The sequence below is a fragment of the Lynx canadensis genome, chromosome B3, assembly GCF_007474595.2.
Source record: "Lynx canadensis isolate LIC74 chromosome B3, mLynCan4.pri.v2, whole genome shotgun sequence".
NCBI classification, from domain to species: domain Eukaryota; kingdom Metazoa; phylum Chordata; class Mammalia; order Carnivora; family Felidae; genus Lynx; species Lynx canadensis.
In genome coordinates, this window is record NC_044308.2 from 42,688,512 (window position 1) to 42,706,892 (window position 18,381).

Consider the following 18,381-nt stretch of genomic DNA (forward strand, 5'->3'; position numbering starts at 1 on the left):
ACCTTTATTATTGCAGAGTGAATTCTAGTTTTTTCACTATGTTTTTAGTTGAGGTATTTTTACGTAGCATAATTGTAATGCTTTAACAATATTAATAATAGCAAAAACCGATACAGCATTTAGTATATGGCATACACTATACCGTGTGCTTTACCTGTATTAACACATTTAATCCTTGCAGTAACCTTCTGGTGTAGGTACTATTATTAGACCCATTTTACAGAGGAACAAACTGAGTCACATAGGAATTAAGTGACAGGCCCAAGATCCCACAGCTAATAAGTTTGTAGAGCTGGGATTTGAACCTAGGTAATTTGGCTTCTTGCTCCCTTCCACTGAGCTCTGCTGCATCTGCTATGAAATAAGAACCATATTAATCTCTTCCATTAGCTTATGGATAGAAAAAAGCCAGTGAGGAAGCACTCATCTTACTTTATTCTAAAGTTAATTTTAAAGTTTTTATTGTAAAGTTAGTAGTCTTATTCGATCCGGGTTTCTCTTGAACTTAAAATAATTAGTCTGTCTGATAAATAATGGGCAACATTTTTAGTAATGACATGTGATAAATATTTTTAGATTCTACATTCCACAACATTTTAAAATACAAAAGTCTGGTAAGTGTTGGAGCTTAAATTATTTCTTTTCTTTATCTGACAGTGAGCCACCCCTCAGTTTGTAAAGGCTAAAATGAATTAAATGAACTAGAAAGTATTTATGTAAAAGAAGCTTTCAAAAAGGAAGCCTGATTTATTATGTGGCTATTAATCATTCTAAAAACAATTCCACATCCCTTAGATAGTTTGTCAGAAGCTTGCTCTCACTTTCCTTCTTTTATTTATATGGGAACCACGAGGCATAGCATTTGAACAGAGGGTGAAGCTGAAGCCAGGTGGTTAAGTGGCGCGTTAATGACACAGACAACAGCCAGCATTCCTGAATCCATCCTTGGATCCTAGGCCTAGATCTGACTTTATTTATTTCTTTATTTTTTCAAAATCTGTGGCCATTGACTTACTAATAGCCAAATGACAGTTTCTCCCTTTGGCTGTGATATAATATTTTTCTTTGTAGTCCTTAGTGGTTATTGAACATTCATAATATGTAAGCCTGGGACTCCACTGAAGTCTTGTCAGTTAATCTGAATGTGGTACGTTATTTATTAGCATTTGCATAAAATATGGATGTTGTTACCACAGAGTTTTTAAAATATCACTAAGTAAATTTAGTTTTTGTTTGTTTTTAGGGAACAGCAGAAACTCATGAGCTGGCAGAAGGCAGTGTTGCTGATGTTCTCCATTCGAGAATCAGTGGAGAAGTAATGGAATTAGTTCTGATGAAATACCAGGGCAGAAACTGGAACGGACATTTCCGTATATGTGATACGCTTCCCGAATTCTTCCTTGTGTGTTTTTCTCCTGACTCTGCAGAAATGATGACAGTTGACTTGTCAGTACACGTCAGACGAATTGGCAGCCGGATGGTGCTGTCTGTTTTTAGTCCCTATTGGCTAATCAACAAGACTTCGCGGGTTCTCCAGTATCGTGCAGAAGATATTCACGTGAAACATCCAGCTGATTTCAGAGATACTATTTTATTCTCTTTCAAGAAGAAGAATATTTTTAGTAAAAATAAGGTGTGTTTTGGTTGATATAACAAGTTAAAATAGATAAATTCCTACTTTGGAAATTTTTGAGTCATTAGCCTTCCCTCAATCCATGCTTACCAGTTTGCTAAGTGCCATTGGTATGAATGAAGTCCAAGGAGACTTTTAAGGAATGCATAGTCAAGTGGGATGTTAGCATTAGCAAGAGTTTCCCAAGGCTGAATTGCCCTTTTCTCCATTGCCTTTAGAATTGCTTCTGTTCTGGGGCACCATGGTGGCTCCGTTAAGCATTTGAATTCGGCTCAGGTCGTGATCTCACAGTTCATGAGTTCAAGCCCTGTGTCGGGCTCTGTGCTGACAGCTCGGAACCTGGAGCCTGCTTCAGATTCTGTGTCTCCCTCTCTCTCTGCCCCTCCCCCCCTCCACTTGTGCGCTTGCCCCCTCTCTCTCTCTCTCTCTCTCTCTCTCTCTCTCTCTCCAAAATAAATAAACATTGGAAAAAAATTACTTCTGTTATTTTAGTAGTGTCAGGTAGAAAGCTTGACTTTTTGCACTTTACCAGTAATGGCATTTCAAAAGGTGGAACAGTTGGATTTAGCTTATATTAACTAAGCCCTTCTATGTATGAAGCCCTAAAACCAAGCCTTTGAGAGAGAAACCTAGTGCCTAAGTCTGGTCTTTTCGGCTCTGGTCCCTTCATTCCTTTGTAGACTTCTATCATGGAATTGCTTCTCACACATTATCCTAAGTGCTCACTGCTAGGCCTTTGTGTTACAGTTTCTGCCTAAAATGTCTCTTTCCCTATGCTTTTTCCCGCCTGCCACATCTTTTCTGGTTCCCTGCTGTTTATCTTTTGGCTGTCATTGTGCTCAGGCCTAACATGTGTGAAGGATTTCTAACTGTCTAAAGTAGAGCTAGATAGTACAACCTTGTTCTCTTAGAGCATTGGTTCTCAAATTTCAGAGCATGTTAGAATCACCTAGAGGGCTTTCTAAAATACATTTCTGGGTTGTGCCCAGATTCAGTAGGTCTGGGTAGGGTCTGAACGTTAAACGTTAGTATGTGTGTTAGTATGTGTTTCCCATCTCCCTGTTTAGTTGGAGCTCACTGAAGACAGGAACTGTGTCCTGCTGTCTTCCATTCTGCTGACCATGATGCCTTTCATTTAGCATTTGATAAGTAATGTTAAAGGCATAAATTCTTTATGTTTTAAAACTTTTAAGAACTTGTTGGCTCATTATCTTAAGTCTAACACTGGAAAATATTATTTTATGTTAAGCTTTTCTTTTTAAACAACAGAGGGTCTCATTGGCATACATCTTTAAATTCACTAAACTCATTGCATAGATGAATGGGAAGATCAGAGCTCTGCATTTATTTTATTGGCCTCTAGAATATCTGTGGTTCTCTGACCCATTGGCAATATGGCTTTGATTATTTTTTTCTGTGTCCTATGATACTAAATAAATTTCTAATAGAATAGTATCTTTCCCTCAAATAAAATTAATGTAGTGTTTTAGGTTTCTTATATGATGGTTATGTGTTCTCTGTTGTAGGTACAATTAAAAATTTCTACTAGCACCTGGTCCAGTGGTTTTTCATTGGATACAGTGGGAAGTTATGGATGTGTGAAGTGTCCTGCCAACAGTATGGAATACCTGGTAAGATTTTGCTTGCTTATTCACCCTTGACTTCGTTCACATTTTCTTCAGCTCCGTTAACCAGCTAGGTACTAAGGGGTACAGAAATTTGAATTCAAAGTATTATGTACAGGACTGTTATCTCTATAAATTTCTTTGGCTACTAGTATCAGGACAAGACCTACGTTTATCAAAGTTTAAGAAGTGAGTTGAATCCATCCACGTCAGCAACTTGTAAATATTCAGAGTATACAAGAATCCTCATTCCACACTACTCCCTGCCAGATGTTTCTTAAATCTTAGATTTGACTGAAAATTTGAGTAACCTGAGGTCAGTTGACGTGTTGTAATTGCCACTTTGAAACTTTTATCTTAATTTATTAACAGAGAGATGATAAAGCAGCAAAACTTGAGCCTCTACACTAATTATAAAACAATTTATGTTTGGAATGTTAAAAAAATAAAGAATACAGCTAAACTAAATATGTTATAACAGTCATCATTAGTTAAATTACCGTTTGATATTTCTTGAATTGATTTCTGACGGAGCCAAACTAAGGAACCAAATATTTTTCTTAGTGAGAAGATAATCAGTAGTTGAATATGGCTTAGTAGTTACTTTATTTACAGGCGTTATTTTAAAATATCTTAAGAAATCTTTATGTGAATGGGGTGTGTGTATCATTTCAAAGAAGTTTGTTCCTTTACACAGGTTGGTGTTAGCATCAAAATGAGCAGTTTTAATCTTACACGAATAGTTACCCTGACTCCCTTTTGTACCATTGCAAACAAGTCGTCATTAGAACTAGAAGTTGGTGAAATTGCATCTGATGGCTCAATGCCAACTAATAAGTGGAACTATATTGCTTCTTCAGAGGTAAAGTTTTCCTTCACTATGACTGGCTCCTGAAATGTACAAATAGATATAGACAGATAAATAAGAATTGCATATACTTTTGTGTTACCCTCACTTTGCTACAGTATTTGTGTATTAAAACATGACAGCCAGCTTTGACTTTTTTTTCATAAACACATGTTTAAAAAAAGAAGAAGAAAATTACTGGTAATATTTATCACTAGCCAGTCTAGAGGGTTGACACTCAGGCTGTAGTTCTTCCTGTATGTATAGAACATGGATGTGTACTGTGAAAAGTACATTAAGATGACGTACTATGAATTGTCTCAATAGTCAGGTTAGTGCCTCTGTGTTCAAGAAGTATATAATGCTGTTGGAGGGCTTAAGACTCATATAAATTCACATATGGGAAAAAAGATTGTGTATGCTAAGTTATAGGTGGTTGTAGAATTTCTGTAAAATTTCAAGTTTCCTTGAAAATTCTGCTAAAATTCGACCCCCTCACTTTACCAAGAAGGAAGTTAAAATCTCATACTTTTCTAAGATTGGTGAAGTCTTTGGAAGTCACGATCATTGTGGCCAAGAGCAAAAGGAATGTTTCATAGAAGAGGTGAGAGTTAAACTAAACTTCACAGGCTCAATAAGATTTTAGGAGATGAACAGAGTGAGGGAAAGAGTGTACAAGAGGACAGGTGCAAAGATGAGCATTAGTGCTTGAATTTGTGTGAGTTTTCAGCCAAACAATTGACCTTAAGGATAGAACCATTCTTCTGTATGTCTCAAAAACAAAATTATATATATTTTTAAAAACTTAGCACGAAGCTTAAGAGGAAGGATTCTAGTTATAGTGCAAACAAATTTAGAGCTCTGAGAGACATGGGCTTTCCAAGTCACTTAGAATGATTTCTGTAGACTTGGCAACAAATAAATGCTCATTATCATTGATGGGGGTTTGATAACAGTATCATTTTTATTCAGAAATGGAATTCACTTACTGCTCTATAACAGAAGGGCACTTTGTATTATATTAGGAACTAAAACCTCAGTTTCACAGATAAGGCTCATTGAGGTATATAATTTTATTAAGATCAAACACGAAGATAATGTCAGTACTTCCAACGAGGTCGGTGGTGTTCTTTTCACTGCCTTCAATTGTGTTTCTAGTTTATCTAGGAAAAGATATGCTATGAAAGAATTCATAGTGCATTAAGCAATTAAAATGGAGTATGCACAAAAGCAAATGTTATTAAGATTATAGGTTTTAAATATTCAAGATACTTGAGTCATTCTTAATCAGTAAACTCTTTAGTTTCTCATTTGTAATTTTTTCATAAGTACATGAAAACTACTAAATCTGTATTCTTCTGATGGAGTTTCTTTGGTTTCATAAATAGTCCTTATATTGTCAATAACTTTAACATGAGATAGGAAATATTTTAAGAAACAAACGTAGTAATAATTGTATCATGGTCAGACTTAGAATTAAAAACTTAAGTAGCCATTATCTTATTGATACCACAGTACTGTTTTAAGACTGATACTAACTTTTGTATTTTTAGTGCCTTCCCTTTTGGCCTGAAAATTTGTCGGGCAAGCTTTGTGTGAGAGTGGTGGGCTGTGAAGGTTCCTCCAAACCGTTTTTTTATAACCGACAGGATAATGGCACTTTATTGAGCTTGGAAGAGCTGGTATGTTTTCATGTTTTATAATAAAACATCTTTGGTTTTGAAAATTTGCTTTAAAATATTTTATTGAAGATGCTATAAAATCTGGTAATTATGTGAAGGTGCTAATATATATCTCATGCGGTACATGTATTTGTAAGAGATCAGAGAGCCAGTGTGCTCTTCATTAAGAATATAAGAACACAACCTTTTTGTGTCTCCGTAACTGACTGCAATTCCAAATGTCACTGCAAGTTAAACCAATACTTCAAACAAGTTTTTTTTCTGCAATAGAATGGAGGTATCTTGGTGGATGTAAACACTGCTGAACATTCAACTGTCATAACGTTTTCTGATTACCATGAAGGATCTGCGCCTGCTCTAATAATAAACCACACACCACAGGACGTCCTCACCTACAAACAGAGGTATGAAAAAAAAGCTACATGGAAAATCTCGTTTGCTTTTTACTGGCCCACAGTCTTTTCTGGGAAACACTTGGAGTGTAGATGAGTTTCACATTCCACACGTTTTCTGATTTTAGAGAGGTAATGTGGAACACATGCTGTTTATTATAATACCCCCAGCAGGTGTGGAGCAGTTCTCTGTAGTCCAGTACATTAATATTCCTGCACCTGTTGGGATGAGCAATGGGTGTTGTATGGAAACCAATTTGACAATAAATTTCGTATTAAAAAAAGTATTCCTGCAGCAAAACTTATAAATATTCATACCAAGTGGGATAAATAAAAATTAATAGTCTCGCATCAATTCAGAGCCATTTTTTTAGCCAAATGACTTTTGACACCAAACTGATAAGAGCTTTTACAATTTCAGAATTGCATATGAGGAACTGTGAACCTCTTTGAGCATTATTATTCTTTTGTAATCTGGTAATGCTTTGTTGTTGTTGTTTGTTTGCTTTTGTTCCCAATAGAGGTGGTAGATTAAATGAGAGGACAATAAGTAGATAGTGGTGTTGAATATAAGTGTGGGATGATAGGAATTTTGTTGTTCTTGCTTGTCCTGTCATTTGGTTTGGATGATGCCGTTATATGATATAACAGATAGTTTTACACCTTGACAATGTATGTTGTATATTTGTCAGGAATTATTGCTATAAATCTGCAAGGCATTATTTTATATATGTATAAAATCTTGTATATACATAAGGTTATTTTTATATAGAGAATTATTTTATATAAAATAATGCCTTGCAGATTTACGTATTCTTTTTTTTAATATATTTTTTTTAATGTTTATTCACTTTTTGAGAGAGACAGAGAGTCAGCAGGGCAGGGGCAGAGAGACAGGGAGACACAGAATCGGAAGCAGGCTCCAGGCTCTGAGCCATCAGCCCAGAGCCCGACACGGGGCTCGAACTCACGAACCGCGAGATCATGACCTGAGCTGAAGTCGGACGCTTAACTGACTGAGCCACCCAGGCGCCCCAGATTTACCTATTTTTAAGTCTTCTGGCTTGAATCCACTGAGAGAATTTTTTTAATTAAAAAAAAAAATTTAAAACACATGCATGTGCACACAAGCAGGAGAGGGGCAGAGAGAGAGAGAGAAAGAGAGAATCCCAAGCAGGCTCCATTGAGCTCTACAGCCCTGTGCAGGGCTGGATCAGGGTTGGATCTCCAGAACAGTGAGATCATGACCTGAACTAAAACCAAGAACCTGACCCTTAACTACTGAGCTACTCGCTCCCACCCCTCACTTGAGAGATCTAAAAGCACAGAATGGGATTGAAACCTAATTGGGTTAATTTTTTTTTTTCTTTTTAGTTCTCTGGAAAGTTTTTTGTGATATGGACTAACACTTCTTAAACATTGTTAAAGTACAGATTCTGATTTAGTAGGTTTTAGGCGGGGCCCAGGATTTTGCACTTTCAGGAAGCTCCAGGTGATGTTGATGCTGCTTATCCACAGATCACTTTGAGTAGCAACAGTATGGACCTAATTTCTTTTTTCCTGAGACTCATGTTTGTTATCTAATTGTGTGTGATTTAAAAACTTAAATTTAAGCACTGAGTGGAGTTCTGCTGCTGCCAAAGTACTTACTATTTATAGCTTTTTTCTACAGGTGGACTCGGATGTACCAATCTGTCTACCTTAATGAATTCCATTGCTGTTATATTGCCTCGATCAGTTTGGAGGGTACTGCAGCTTCAGAAAGGCAAATTCCATTCCCTCAAGCTTTAAAACCATTAGTTTGTTGGACATTTTAGGGTACTTATTGTTAGGCAGGGTTCTGTTGATTAACAAAGGCAATTTTATAAGATTTTTCTGCCAGTCCCCTCTCTGTAAACCACAGGTCTGGGTATCTCAAGGCTTGGATATTTTAATCTTCCCTCTGGCCGTTGTGTTTCAGTGGCTCACAGGAAGAAGTGCACTTGCTGCCAGGACAAGCTCGACTTTTTGCCTGGGCGGATCCTACTGGTACCAGACAGCTTACATGGACGTATGCAGCAAATACTGGGGAGCACAGTCTGTTAAAGGTATCATTTGATGTGAATGGGTGCTGTATGAGCTGCCTGATGGCAAAGGAAGCAGGCAAGCTAGCTTCACACGGTCTTCTTTGTCCTTACTGAATGAAAGATCAGATGGAAGTATTTTCCTTTTTAAAAAAAAATTTTTTTTAATGTTTATTTATTTTTGAGAGAGAGACACAGAGCATGAGTGGGGGAGGAGCAGAGTGAGAGGAAGACACAGAATCTGAGGCAGGGCCCAGGCTCCGAGCTGTCAGCACAGAGCCCATCACAGGGCTCGAGCCCACGAACAGTGAGATCATGCCCTGAGTCGAAGTCGGATTGAGCCACCCAGGCGCCCCTGGAAGCGTTATCAAAATAAGTTGCTTTTGGACTTTAGATTGCAAGTAGTTCATACCAATATTTTAGATTAGTCAAAATAATGTGTTTACAATGTAAAAAATAGCCCTGCTTCATCTTGCCCGGTAAAGACCATTCAAGTACCCTCTAATATGCCTTTTTTTTTCTTTATTATTTAAAGAAAGCAACTTTATTTTATTTATTTATTTTTTATTTTTTTTTAAATTTTTTTTTCAACGTTTTTTATTTATTTTTGGGACAGAGAGAGACAGAGCATGAACGGGGGAGGGGCAGAGAGAGAGGGAGACACAGAATCGGAAACAGGCTCCAGGCTCCGAGCCATCAGCCCAGAGCCTGACGCGGGGCTCGAACTCACGGACCGTGAGATCATGACCTGGCTGAAGTCGGACGCTTAACCGACTGTGCCACCCAGGCACCCCAAAAGCAATTTTATTTTAAAAAAATTTTTAAGACTTTATTTTTTAGAGCAGTTTTAATTTTACAACAGTGAGAGAGATATACATATACTTTCCATATACCCTGACTCCACACATACAGAGCCTCACCCTTTATCAACATCACTCATCAAAATAGTTGATAATTTACCAAAAATGAATTTATACTGACATACCATAATCATCCAGAGTCCTTAGTTTATGTTACGGTTCTCTCTTGTACATTCTGTGGGTTTGAACAATTATGTGATGACATATATCCATTATTATACTATCATATAGAGTATTTTCTCTGCCCTAAAAATCTGCTGTGGCCTTCCAGTCCACTCAGCCTTCCCACCTGGCAACCACTCATCACTTTATTGTGTCCATAGTTTTGCCTTTTCCAGAATGTAATATAGTTGGAATGATATAGTATTGGTTTCCTTCAGTTAATAATATACATTTAACCTTTCTCAAATTGGTTTCTTTCAGTTAATAATATACATTTAAGCTTTAAAGAAAGCAACTTTACGGGGCGCCTGGGTGGCTTGGTCGGTTAAGCGTCCGACATCGGCTCGGGTCATGATCTCGCGATCCGTGAGTTCTAGCCCCGCGTCGGGGTCTGTGCTGACAGCTCAGAGCCTGGAGCCTGTTTCAGATTCTGTGTCTCCCTCTCTCTCTGCCCCTCCCCTGTTCACGCTCTGTCTCTCTCTGTCTCAAAAATAAATAAACGTTAAAAAAAAAAAAAAAAAAGAAAGCAACTTTAAAGCTAGGTGAAAACAATTTCATTTTGAACATATGCTTACCACTGTTGGCTATGAAGTTTTTAGGCATGTTTTCCCAATCAAGGCCATGTTTTTTTTTTTAGTTTTATTTTTTAATGTATATTTATTTTGAGAGAGAGTGAGCCAGGGAGGGGCAGAGAGATAAGGAGAGAGAGAGTCCCAACCAGGCTCCACACTCAGCATGGAGCCTAACGTGAGGCTCATTCTCACAACTGTGAGCTCATGACCTGAGCTGAAATCAAGAGTGGGACACCTAACTGACTGAGCCACCGAGTCACCCCAAGGCCATAGGAATCTGACAGTATGCAAATTATCCCATATGAAAAATTTAATGAAATATTTATTGAAACAGTATTTAGGCAACTAATTTAATCATATATGTTATTCTGAGAGTCTTAGACTTTGGGAAGCTCTTAAGAATTCATATACCAGCCTTTCTCTAATGTAGGAATTGGCTCCTGCATTAATGATATAGATCATCTAGTTTCTGTAGTAATATGTTCTATCATGAAAAGTTCATAACAGTGTCCTACTCTTTTGTCTGATAATGCCATTTGTTAAAAAAGGTTTCTTGACTTTTGCTTTAAAATGGTAATTGGCCAACAGTGACTGGATTATTCTCTCCCATAATTCCTCTGAAATACCCACAAAAGAGATAAAGACTTACCCACTTTTGAAAAATCAGAATGATAGTTCCTCTGTTACTAGATTCTTGCAATAATTTCCATCATGACAATTTGATGGAGCTCTACTGGTTGCTTGTGCTTTACTTTTTATAAGAGCGAAACAAAAGGTTTATGAGTGGTACCGAGGCTTCACTTCCCTGATACTCTTAGCTCCCTGGCTCAGAGGCATGGGAGCTTTGCCAGAGGTTTCTGTGCTTTGCTGGTATTACTTCCCCTCTCCTCAACATTTAATGCTGCTCAGCAACTGCAATGCCCCAACGTAGTGTATGGACACTAGAGAGAACATGGGAAGGACCTTCTGGAGGAGGATATTCAGGTTTGTATACTGAGGCACATTCAGAAAGCATCTGGGAATGGTGTATACAGGGATTGTAGTTTTTAATGTTTCTCTTCTGTTTGGTGTTAGAGAACCAGGCCGTAGGAAAAATAGCACATAATCTGCCAGATTCTGGAAATTGAGTTGGAAGCAAGGCACTTGCTCATTCCCGGGTCTGCTAGGTTCATTTGGGAAGGGAGATCTGCTCAGGCCCCAGTGGACGTGAAGAGGGAGTTCAAAGGAAATCTACACATTAGTGGTTAAACCTTAGGTCTGAACAGATCTTTCCTTATTAAGTATGAATGAACAGGAAACAACAACAACAACAACAACAACAACAACAACATGGGGTTTATGAAAAAAAATAGTTTGGGAGAAAAATGTAGCATTATTCTGTAGAATCAGAGGTCATTATACCTCTGAAAAATTTTTTACTGTAAGAGGACCACAAGAAAATTTCCTCACATCCCCAGTTAAGTTATAAAGTGATGGCAGCTATGAAATAGAAGAATGAATGGTGAAATAAAAAGAGACAACAAAATGAAGTGAAAGCAGAGTAGGGAAGCAGAATATATTCTGCTCATTCTATAAATACATCATTTAATCTTAAATTTTAATTAGAGAAACATAGATTAAAGATTTTGTTTTTTTAAAAAAAACTTGTCAATTTGTAGATCTAAAATCATTGATAAAAGAATTTTAAAATGAGAAAAAGAACATAAAGAAAATTTTACCTTTAGAGTAAGGGAGGGAAAGCTAAGGAAGTGTAAGTTACAAGCATAAAGAGGCAGTAAAGATACAGCAGGCAGACAGAAGTAAAAAGAAAGTGAAGTTGTTGATATTAATTTCTGAACAACTATAATTCAAAGCAGAAACCTTTAAATAGAATATGATGTTATGACAAAAAAGGCATGATAACCATAAACTTTCATGCAAAGAATAACATCATATCAAAAATATAAAACTTAAAATGCTGGAAGTCGACCAAAACACAATTACCAGAGGATATTTTAACACACCTCATTTAATTCTTAACAGACCAAATAGATGAAAACTAAATATGATTAGAGAGTATTTCCATAATAACTAAGATCGAACCAAGACACGTATCAAATTTTGTACTTTACAGAGAGAATTCACCTTCTAAATAGGTATTTAAGGAACATTTGCAAAATTTGATTGCATTTTAGAATTTTAAAAACTGAGTAGGCTACTTTGACCTATGTTAAAAGCAATAAATTTTTAAAAAGCAGTATGTTGGCAAGGATGTGGAGAAAAAAGAACACTTATGCACTGTTGGTGGGAATATAAATTAGTGCAGCCACTGGGAAAACAGTATGGAGGTTCCTCAAAAAACTAAAAATGGAAGTACCACAGGATCCAATTTTTCCACTTCTGGGTATTTACACAAAGAAAATAAAACAATAATTTGAAAAGGTATATGCACCCCTGTTTATTGCGGCAGTATTTATAGTAGCCAAGATATGCAAATAGCCTGTGTACATCAGTAGATGTCTTGTCCTTATCCTGTCATTTGGCTTGGATGATGCCATTATATAATGATATAACAGGTAGTTTTAAACGCTGAAAATATATGTTGTATATTTGCCAAGAATTATTGTTCTAAATTTGCCAGGCGTTATTTTATATGTATATAAAATCTTGGATATACATAAGGTTATTTTTATATATAGAATTATTTTATATAAAATAATACCTGCATATTTACCTATTCTTAACTCTCCTGGCTTGAGTCCACTGAAAGATTTTTTTAAATGTTTAAAAATTTTTTTAAGTTTATTTATTTTGAGGGAGAGAGAACACACTCACGTGCATATGAGCAGGGGAGTGGCAGAGAGAGAGATAGAATCCCAAGCAGGCTCCATCCAGCTCTGCAGCCCTGTGTTGGGCTAGATCAGGGCTGGATCTCCAGAACAGTGAGATCATGACCTGAGCTGAAGCAGACACTTAACTACTGAGCCACTTAGATGCCCCCCACTTAAAAGAACCCCCCACTTAAAAGATGCCCCCCACTTAACTACTGAGCCACTTAGATGCCCCCCACTTAAAAGAACAGTAGGAACTGGTCCTACTTCGGCTCAGGTCATGATCTCATGGTTCTTGGGTTCAAGCCCTGCATTGGGCTCTGTGCTGACAGCTCAGAGCCTGGAGCCTGCTTTAGATTCTCTGTCTCTTTCTCTCTCTGCCCCTCTCCCACTGATGCTGTCTTTCTGAAAAACAAATAAACCTAATTAAAAAGTAAACAAACAAAAAAACAGAAACAGACCCATCAATATAGAGAATAAACTGGTGCTTGCCAAAGGTTGAGGTAGGCAGGGAGCAGTGGGTGAAATGGGTGAAGGGGAGTGGGAGGTACAGACTTCCATTTATGGAATGAGTAAGTCACAGGGCTGACAGGTACAGCATAGGGAATATAATCATTGGTATTTCAGTAGTGTTGAATGGTGACAGATAGTAGCTATTCTTGTGGTGAACATAGGATAACGTATAGAAGCTGTTGAACATTATTTTGTACGCTTAAAACTAATGAAACATCCTGTGTCAACTATAGTTGAGTTTTTTTTTTTTTTTTCAACGTTTATTTATTTTTTGGGACAGAGAGAGACAGAGCATGAACGGGGGAGGGGCAGAGAGAGAGGGAGACACAGAATCGGAAACATGCTCCAGGCTCTGAGCCATCAGCCCAGAGCCCGACGCGGGGCTCGAACTCCCGGACCGCGAGATCATGACCTGGCTGAAGTCGGACGCTTAACCGACTGCGCCACCCAGGCGCCCCTATAGTTGAGTTTTTAAAAAGTACTTGATTTTAAACAGCAACAGAACTCATCTATACCTATGCTTTTGTTAAATCCTTTATCCATTTGCATTTTTTTCCAAGAAAGCATGAGATGGAAAGCACATAGTACATACTTGTCACGCTTGTTGAAATGACTGTTATATTAAGTCCAGAATGAAGGGGAATAATTATTTAAGTTTCTGAAAACACTGACCAAATCAAATCTTATATTTTTAAGGGCCATGTGAGACCCTCAGCCAAGAAGGCTTTGTGAAATAGTATGAGTACAAACCATAGTTTTATTGTTGAATAGTGTGATTTATATAATCACTATTTATGTAGTCAATATTTATATAATCACTGTTATAAATATTTGCAGTGTTATAAGTTATTAAAACATAAAAATAAGTAGGTTAGTTTTATCTGAGGTTACTATTCTAATAAATATAGGAACCATTCTGTTCTCCATCTTGGAGACAAGTAAGCAGCTTATCGCACCAGTGCCATTGTAGGAAACTCTTGTTCCTGCCAGGTGCCCTTTGAGCAGTCAAACCTAGGGTACAAAAAAAAATTAAGCGCTATTAATGTTTGTTATTGTTTGAAAAAGTCAGTGAGTTATGTTTTAAAATAGGTTTTAACTTTAATTTATGTCATTTTGATGGTTTTCCAATTTATAGACATACTTGTCAAACTTTTCTAAATGTGACTGTAGTTTAACTTTATGTAATGACAACTTGCTGCTTATGAGTTTAATATTAAATCTATTTTTCCCCAGGATGAATGTGGACAGTTTCCATATGATGCAAATATCCAGATACACTGGGTATCATTCCTGGATGGGCGTCAGCGAGTGTTGCTTTTCACTGATGATGTTGCCTTGGTTTCCAAAGCACTGCAGGCAGAAGAAATGGAGCAGGCCGATCATGAAATAACCTTTTCTCTCCACAGTCTTGGGCTTTCCCTGGTTAACAATGAAAACAAGCAGGAAGTTTCATATATTGGGATAACCAGGTAGGGAAGAAGGAAGATAAGGCATCAGAAGTCTTTCAGAAGCATTGAGCTCATAGTATCAAGCTTAATGAGAATAAATATATTCTGTATTTGGATATACTATATATTCTTTCAGCATAACTTTTTAGCAGTTTTTTTCACTGCTCGTTGAAAATGCCCTAATATAGAAAGATGACTAAGATAATGTCTTTGCTCCTACTGTACTGGCATGGGTTAGGGAAGCCAACAACAATGGGTCAGATAAACCGGAAAAAACGTTCACAGAGAAGGCAGTCTTTGACATGGGTACATAATCTTTAATGGGCGGTTACTTAGACCTTTTTAATAGTGATGGAACCAGTTATTTTCTCTGACTCTGCTTGTATCTGTATAGGTAAAATATTCGAATTTATTTAGTTGTTTTTTTTTTTTAATTGCACTGACTTTGGTAAAAGACTCCTTCTTTTCTTGGAGGCTGTTGGGTGGAATGGTTAACATGTTACCATGTATAACCCTCATAGCACTTATCAATAATCATGTGTTTAGTGAAGTAAAAATAAAAACTAATTAAAAATTGAGAGGTCATGTATATAATGTACTTTACACAACACCTGACAGATAAAGGATTCTATAAATGGTATACATGCCACTAATATAATATTACTATATTTGTATATGTTTGAGTAATGTATTCTCTTGGTTATACATTTCAGTATCGTATAGTATTTTTAACCTAATATAAAAATCATTTTTAAGTCGTATAAATTCAGTTTTTCCACTCTGCTGTTCTTGGATTAACTTATTTTACTTTAATATTGTATATACTATTATTTGTATCAGATTGGCCTTTATCAGGACTTTTAAAAATTCACCTAAAAGAACTTGATTATCTTTGTTATGATACACTATACATTTAATACACATTCAATAGAGATATGTACTGAGGAAAAGTAAATCAGTTATGTAATTTTAATCAATAGACTTTTATTCTTTTGAACAGTTTTAGGTGTACAGAAAAATTGACTATACAGAGTTCCTGTATACCCTGCATTTTCAATCCCCTATTATTAACATCTTGAAATAGTGTGGTACATTTTTTACTATTGATAAACTAATGTTAATACATTATTATTATTATTATTATTGTTATTGTTATTATTATTTAAAGTCCAGTGTTGGTATTGTTTAAGTTAGAGTTTGCTCTTTGTGTTATAATTCTATGGGTTTTGGCAAATGAGTAACACATATCTATCATTACAGTGTCATATAGAATAGTTTCACTACTGTAAAAATCTCCTGTAACTGCCTATTCATCCCTTTCTCTCTTTCTGCCTATTCATCCCCTGAACCTCTGGAAATCACTGGTCTTTTTTACTGTCTCTGAAGTTTTTGCCTCTTCCAGAATGTCATTATCACTGGAATCATACGGTTATGTAGGCTTTTCAGATAGGCCTCTTTCACTTAGCGACATTTTTTTTTTAGGTTTCTTCATGTCTTTTTGTGGCTCGATAACTCATTTTTTTAAATCACTGAATAATATCTCATGTTTGGGTGTACCACAGTTTATTCACCTGTTGAAAGACATCTTCGTTGCTTCCAACTTCTGGCATTTATGAATGAAGCTGCTATAAATATTCACAGGTAGTTTTTTGTGTAGACATAAGTTTTTAAGTCATTTGGGTTAAGTATCAAGAAGCGTGATTGCTGGATTATTTGGTAGGATTAGTTTAGTTTTGTAAGCAGTTGCCAAATTGTCTTGCAAACTGGCTGTGCCATTTTGCATTTCCACCAGGAATGAATGAATGAATGAGCATTCATTGTTCCACACCCATGCCAGTATTTGTTGTCAGTGTTCTGGATTTTGGCCATTCTTATAGGATGTAGTGATATGTCATTGTTATTTTAATTTGCAGTTTGCTAATTACGTATGCTGTTGAGCATTTTCAAATGCTTATTTGCCATCAGAATATCTTCTGTGTTGAAACTGGGGTCTTTTTCCCATTTTGTAATTTTTCATGGCCTTACCATTGAATTTTAAGAGTTCCTTGTATATTTTAGATGCCAGCCTTTTATCATATACGTGTTTTGCAGATATTTTCTTCCAGTTTCTGCCTGTCTTTTCATTCTTTTAACACTGTCTTTCATAAGAAGGAGATCCAACATGAATTCTTTGGTTCATGAGTTGCACTTTCGGTGTTGTATCTTAAAAGTCATCACCAAGTGCAAAGTTACTTACATTTTCTCCTATGTTATTTTCTGGGTTTTATAGTTTTGTGTTTGATGTTTAGGTTTGTATACATTTTCAGTTAGTTTTTGTGAAATGTGTAAGCTCTGTGGCTAGATTTCTTTCTTTCCTTCCTTCCTTCCTTCCTTTCTTTTTCTTTCTTTCTTTCTTTCTTTCTTTCTTTCTTTCTTTCTTTTCTTTCTTCCTTCCTTTCTTTCTTTCTTTCTTTCTTTCTTTCTTTCTTTCTTTCTTTCTTTCTTTCTTTCTTTCTTTCTTTCTTTCTTTCTTTCACATGTGGATATCCAGTTCTGTCACTGTTGAAAAGATTGTCCTTTTTCCATTGAATTGTTTTTGCTCCTTTTCAAAAATTAGCTGACTATCTGTGTTAGGGTCTATTTCTGGACCGTCTGTTTTCTTGATCTGTTTGTCAGTTCTTTCACCCATACCACACTGTCTTGAGGTCTGTAGTTTTGTGGTAATCTTGAGGTCATGTAGTCTCCATCCTCCAGCTTTTTTCTTCTTCTATATTGTATTGGCTGTTCTGAGTCTTTTGCCTTTCCCTATAAACTTTAGAATTAGTTTCTCAGTTAGCTGGGACACTGGTTGGGATTGCATTTATAGATCAACATGGAAAGAACTGATGTCTTGACATTATTGAATCTTCATATCCATGTACAGAGATCCTTTTATTTATTCAGATCTTCAGCCTCTTTCATCAAACTTTTGTTGTCTTCCTCATACATGAGTCTACAGACTTCGCACAAATTAGTTAGATTCTGTTTATATCTAAGTGTTTCATTTCTTTGTTGCCATTGTAAAGGTTATTGTGTTTTTAATTTCAAATTTCAATTATTCATTGCAAGTATATAGGAAAACAATTGACTTTTGTATATTAACTCTGTATCTTGAAACATTAGTTGCAGGAATTTTTTGGTTGCATCTTTGGGATTTTCTACATAGACATGTCATCTGAGAACAAAGGCAGCTTTGTTTCACCATCTTTCTTAATCTGTGTACCTTTTATTTTCTTGACTTAATTGCATTATCTAGGATTTCCCAGTGTTGAATAGGAAGGAGTGGTGAGAGTAGACATCCTTGATTTGTTTCTGATCTTGGCAAGAAAGCATCTAGTTTCTCACCATTAAGTATGAAGTTAACTGTAGGTTTTTTGTTGATGTTCCTTATCAAGTTGAGGAAGTTCTCCTCTCTTCCTAATTTGTTGAAGAGTTTTTATAATGAATCAGTGTTGGATTTATATAATTTATAGTAGATACTTTATTCATTACCTTCATCGACTGGTGTTCTCTAATACATGATACAGTGAGGACATTGTTAACGGTATCATTGATTAATACCAACAAGCTATGTAAGCTGAAATAATATGAGGCTTTATTTTATCATTATGCAAAATTCTGTAATCAGGGATCAACCAAGTATGGCCTATCAGCCAAATCTAGCTGGTGGCTTGTTTTTATTTTTATTTATTTATTTTTTTTTACAGACCTTGGTCAAGAATTTTTTACAATTTAGGTTAGAAAAATTTGAAAGGA

General features: G+C 36.2%; 1 protein-coding gene across 4 annotated transcripts in view; it reads left to right on the forward strand.

The window, feature by feature from the left end:
• VPS13C (vacuolar protein sorting 13 homolog C) overlaps window positions 1-18,381 on the forward strand; it is a 196,098-nt gene that overhangs the window by 147,203 nt on the left and 30,514 nt on the right. For all 4 annotated transcript variants that reach the window (XM_030318038.1, XM_030318035.1, XM_030318039.1 and 1 more), the window contains 7 exons: window positions 1,244-1,633; window positions 3,160-3,264; window positions 3,956-4,120; window positions 5,659-5,787; window positions 6,058-6,191; window positions 8,140-8,266; window positions 14,393-14,628. In XM_030318038.1, the coding sequence (XP_030173898.1) occupies window positions 1,244-1,633; window positions 3,160-3,264; window positions 3,956-4,120; window positions 5,659-5,787; window positions 6,058-6,191; window positions 8,140-8,266; window positions 14,393-14,628 (1,286 nt within the window). The remainder of the gene's footprint in view (window positions 1-1,243; window positions 1,634-3,159; window positions 3,265-3,955; window positions 4,121-5,658; window positions 5,788-6,057; window positions 6,192-8,139; window positions 8,267-14,392; window positions 14,629-18,381) is intronic.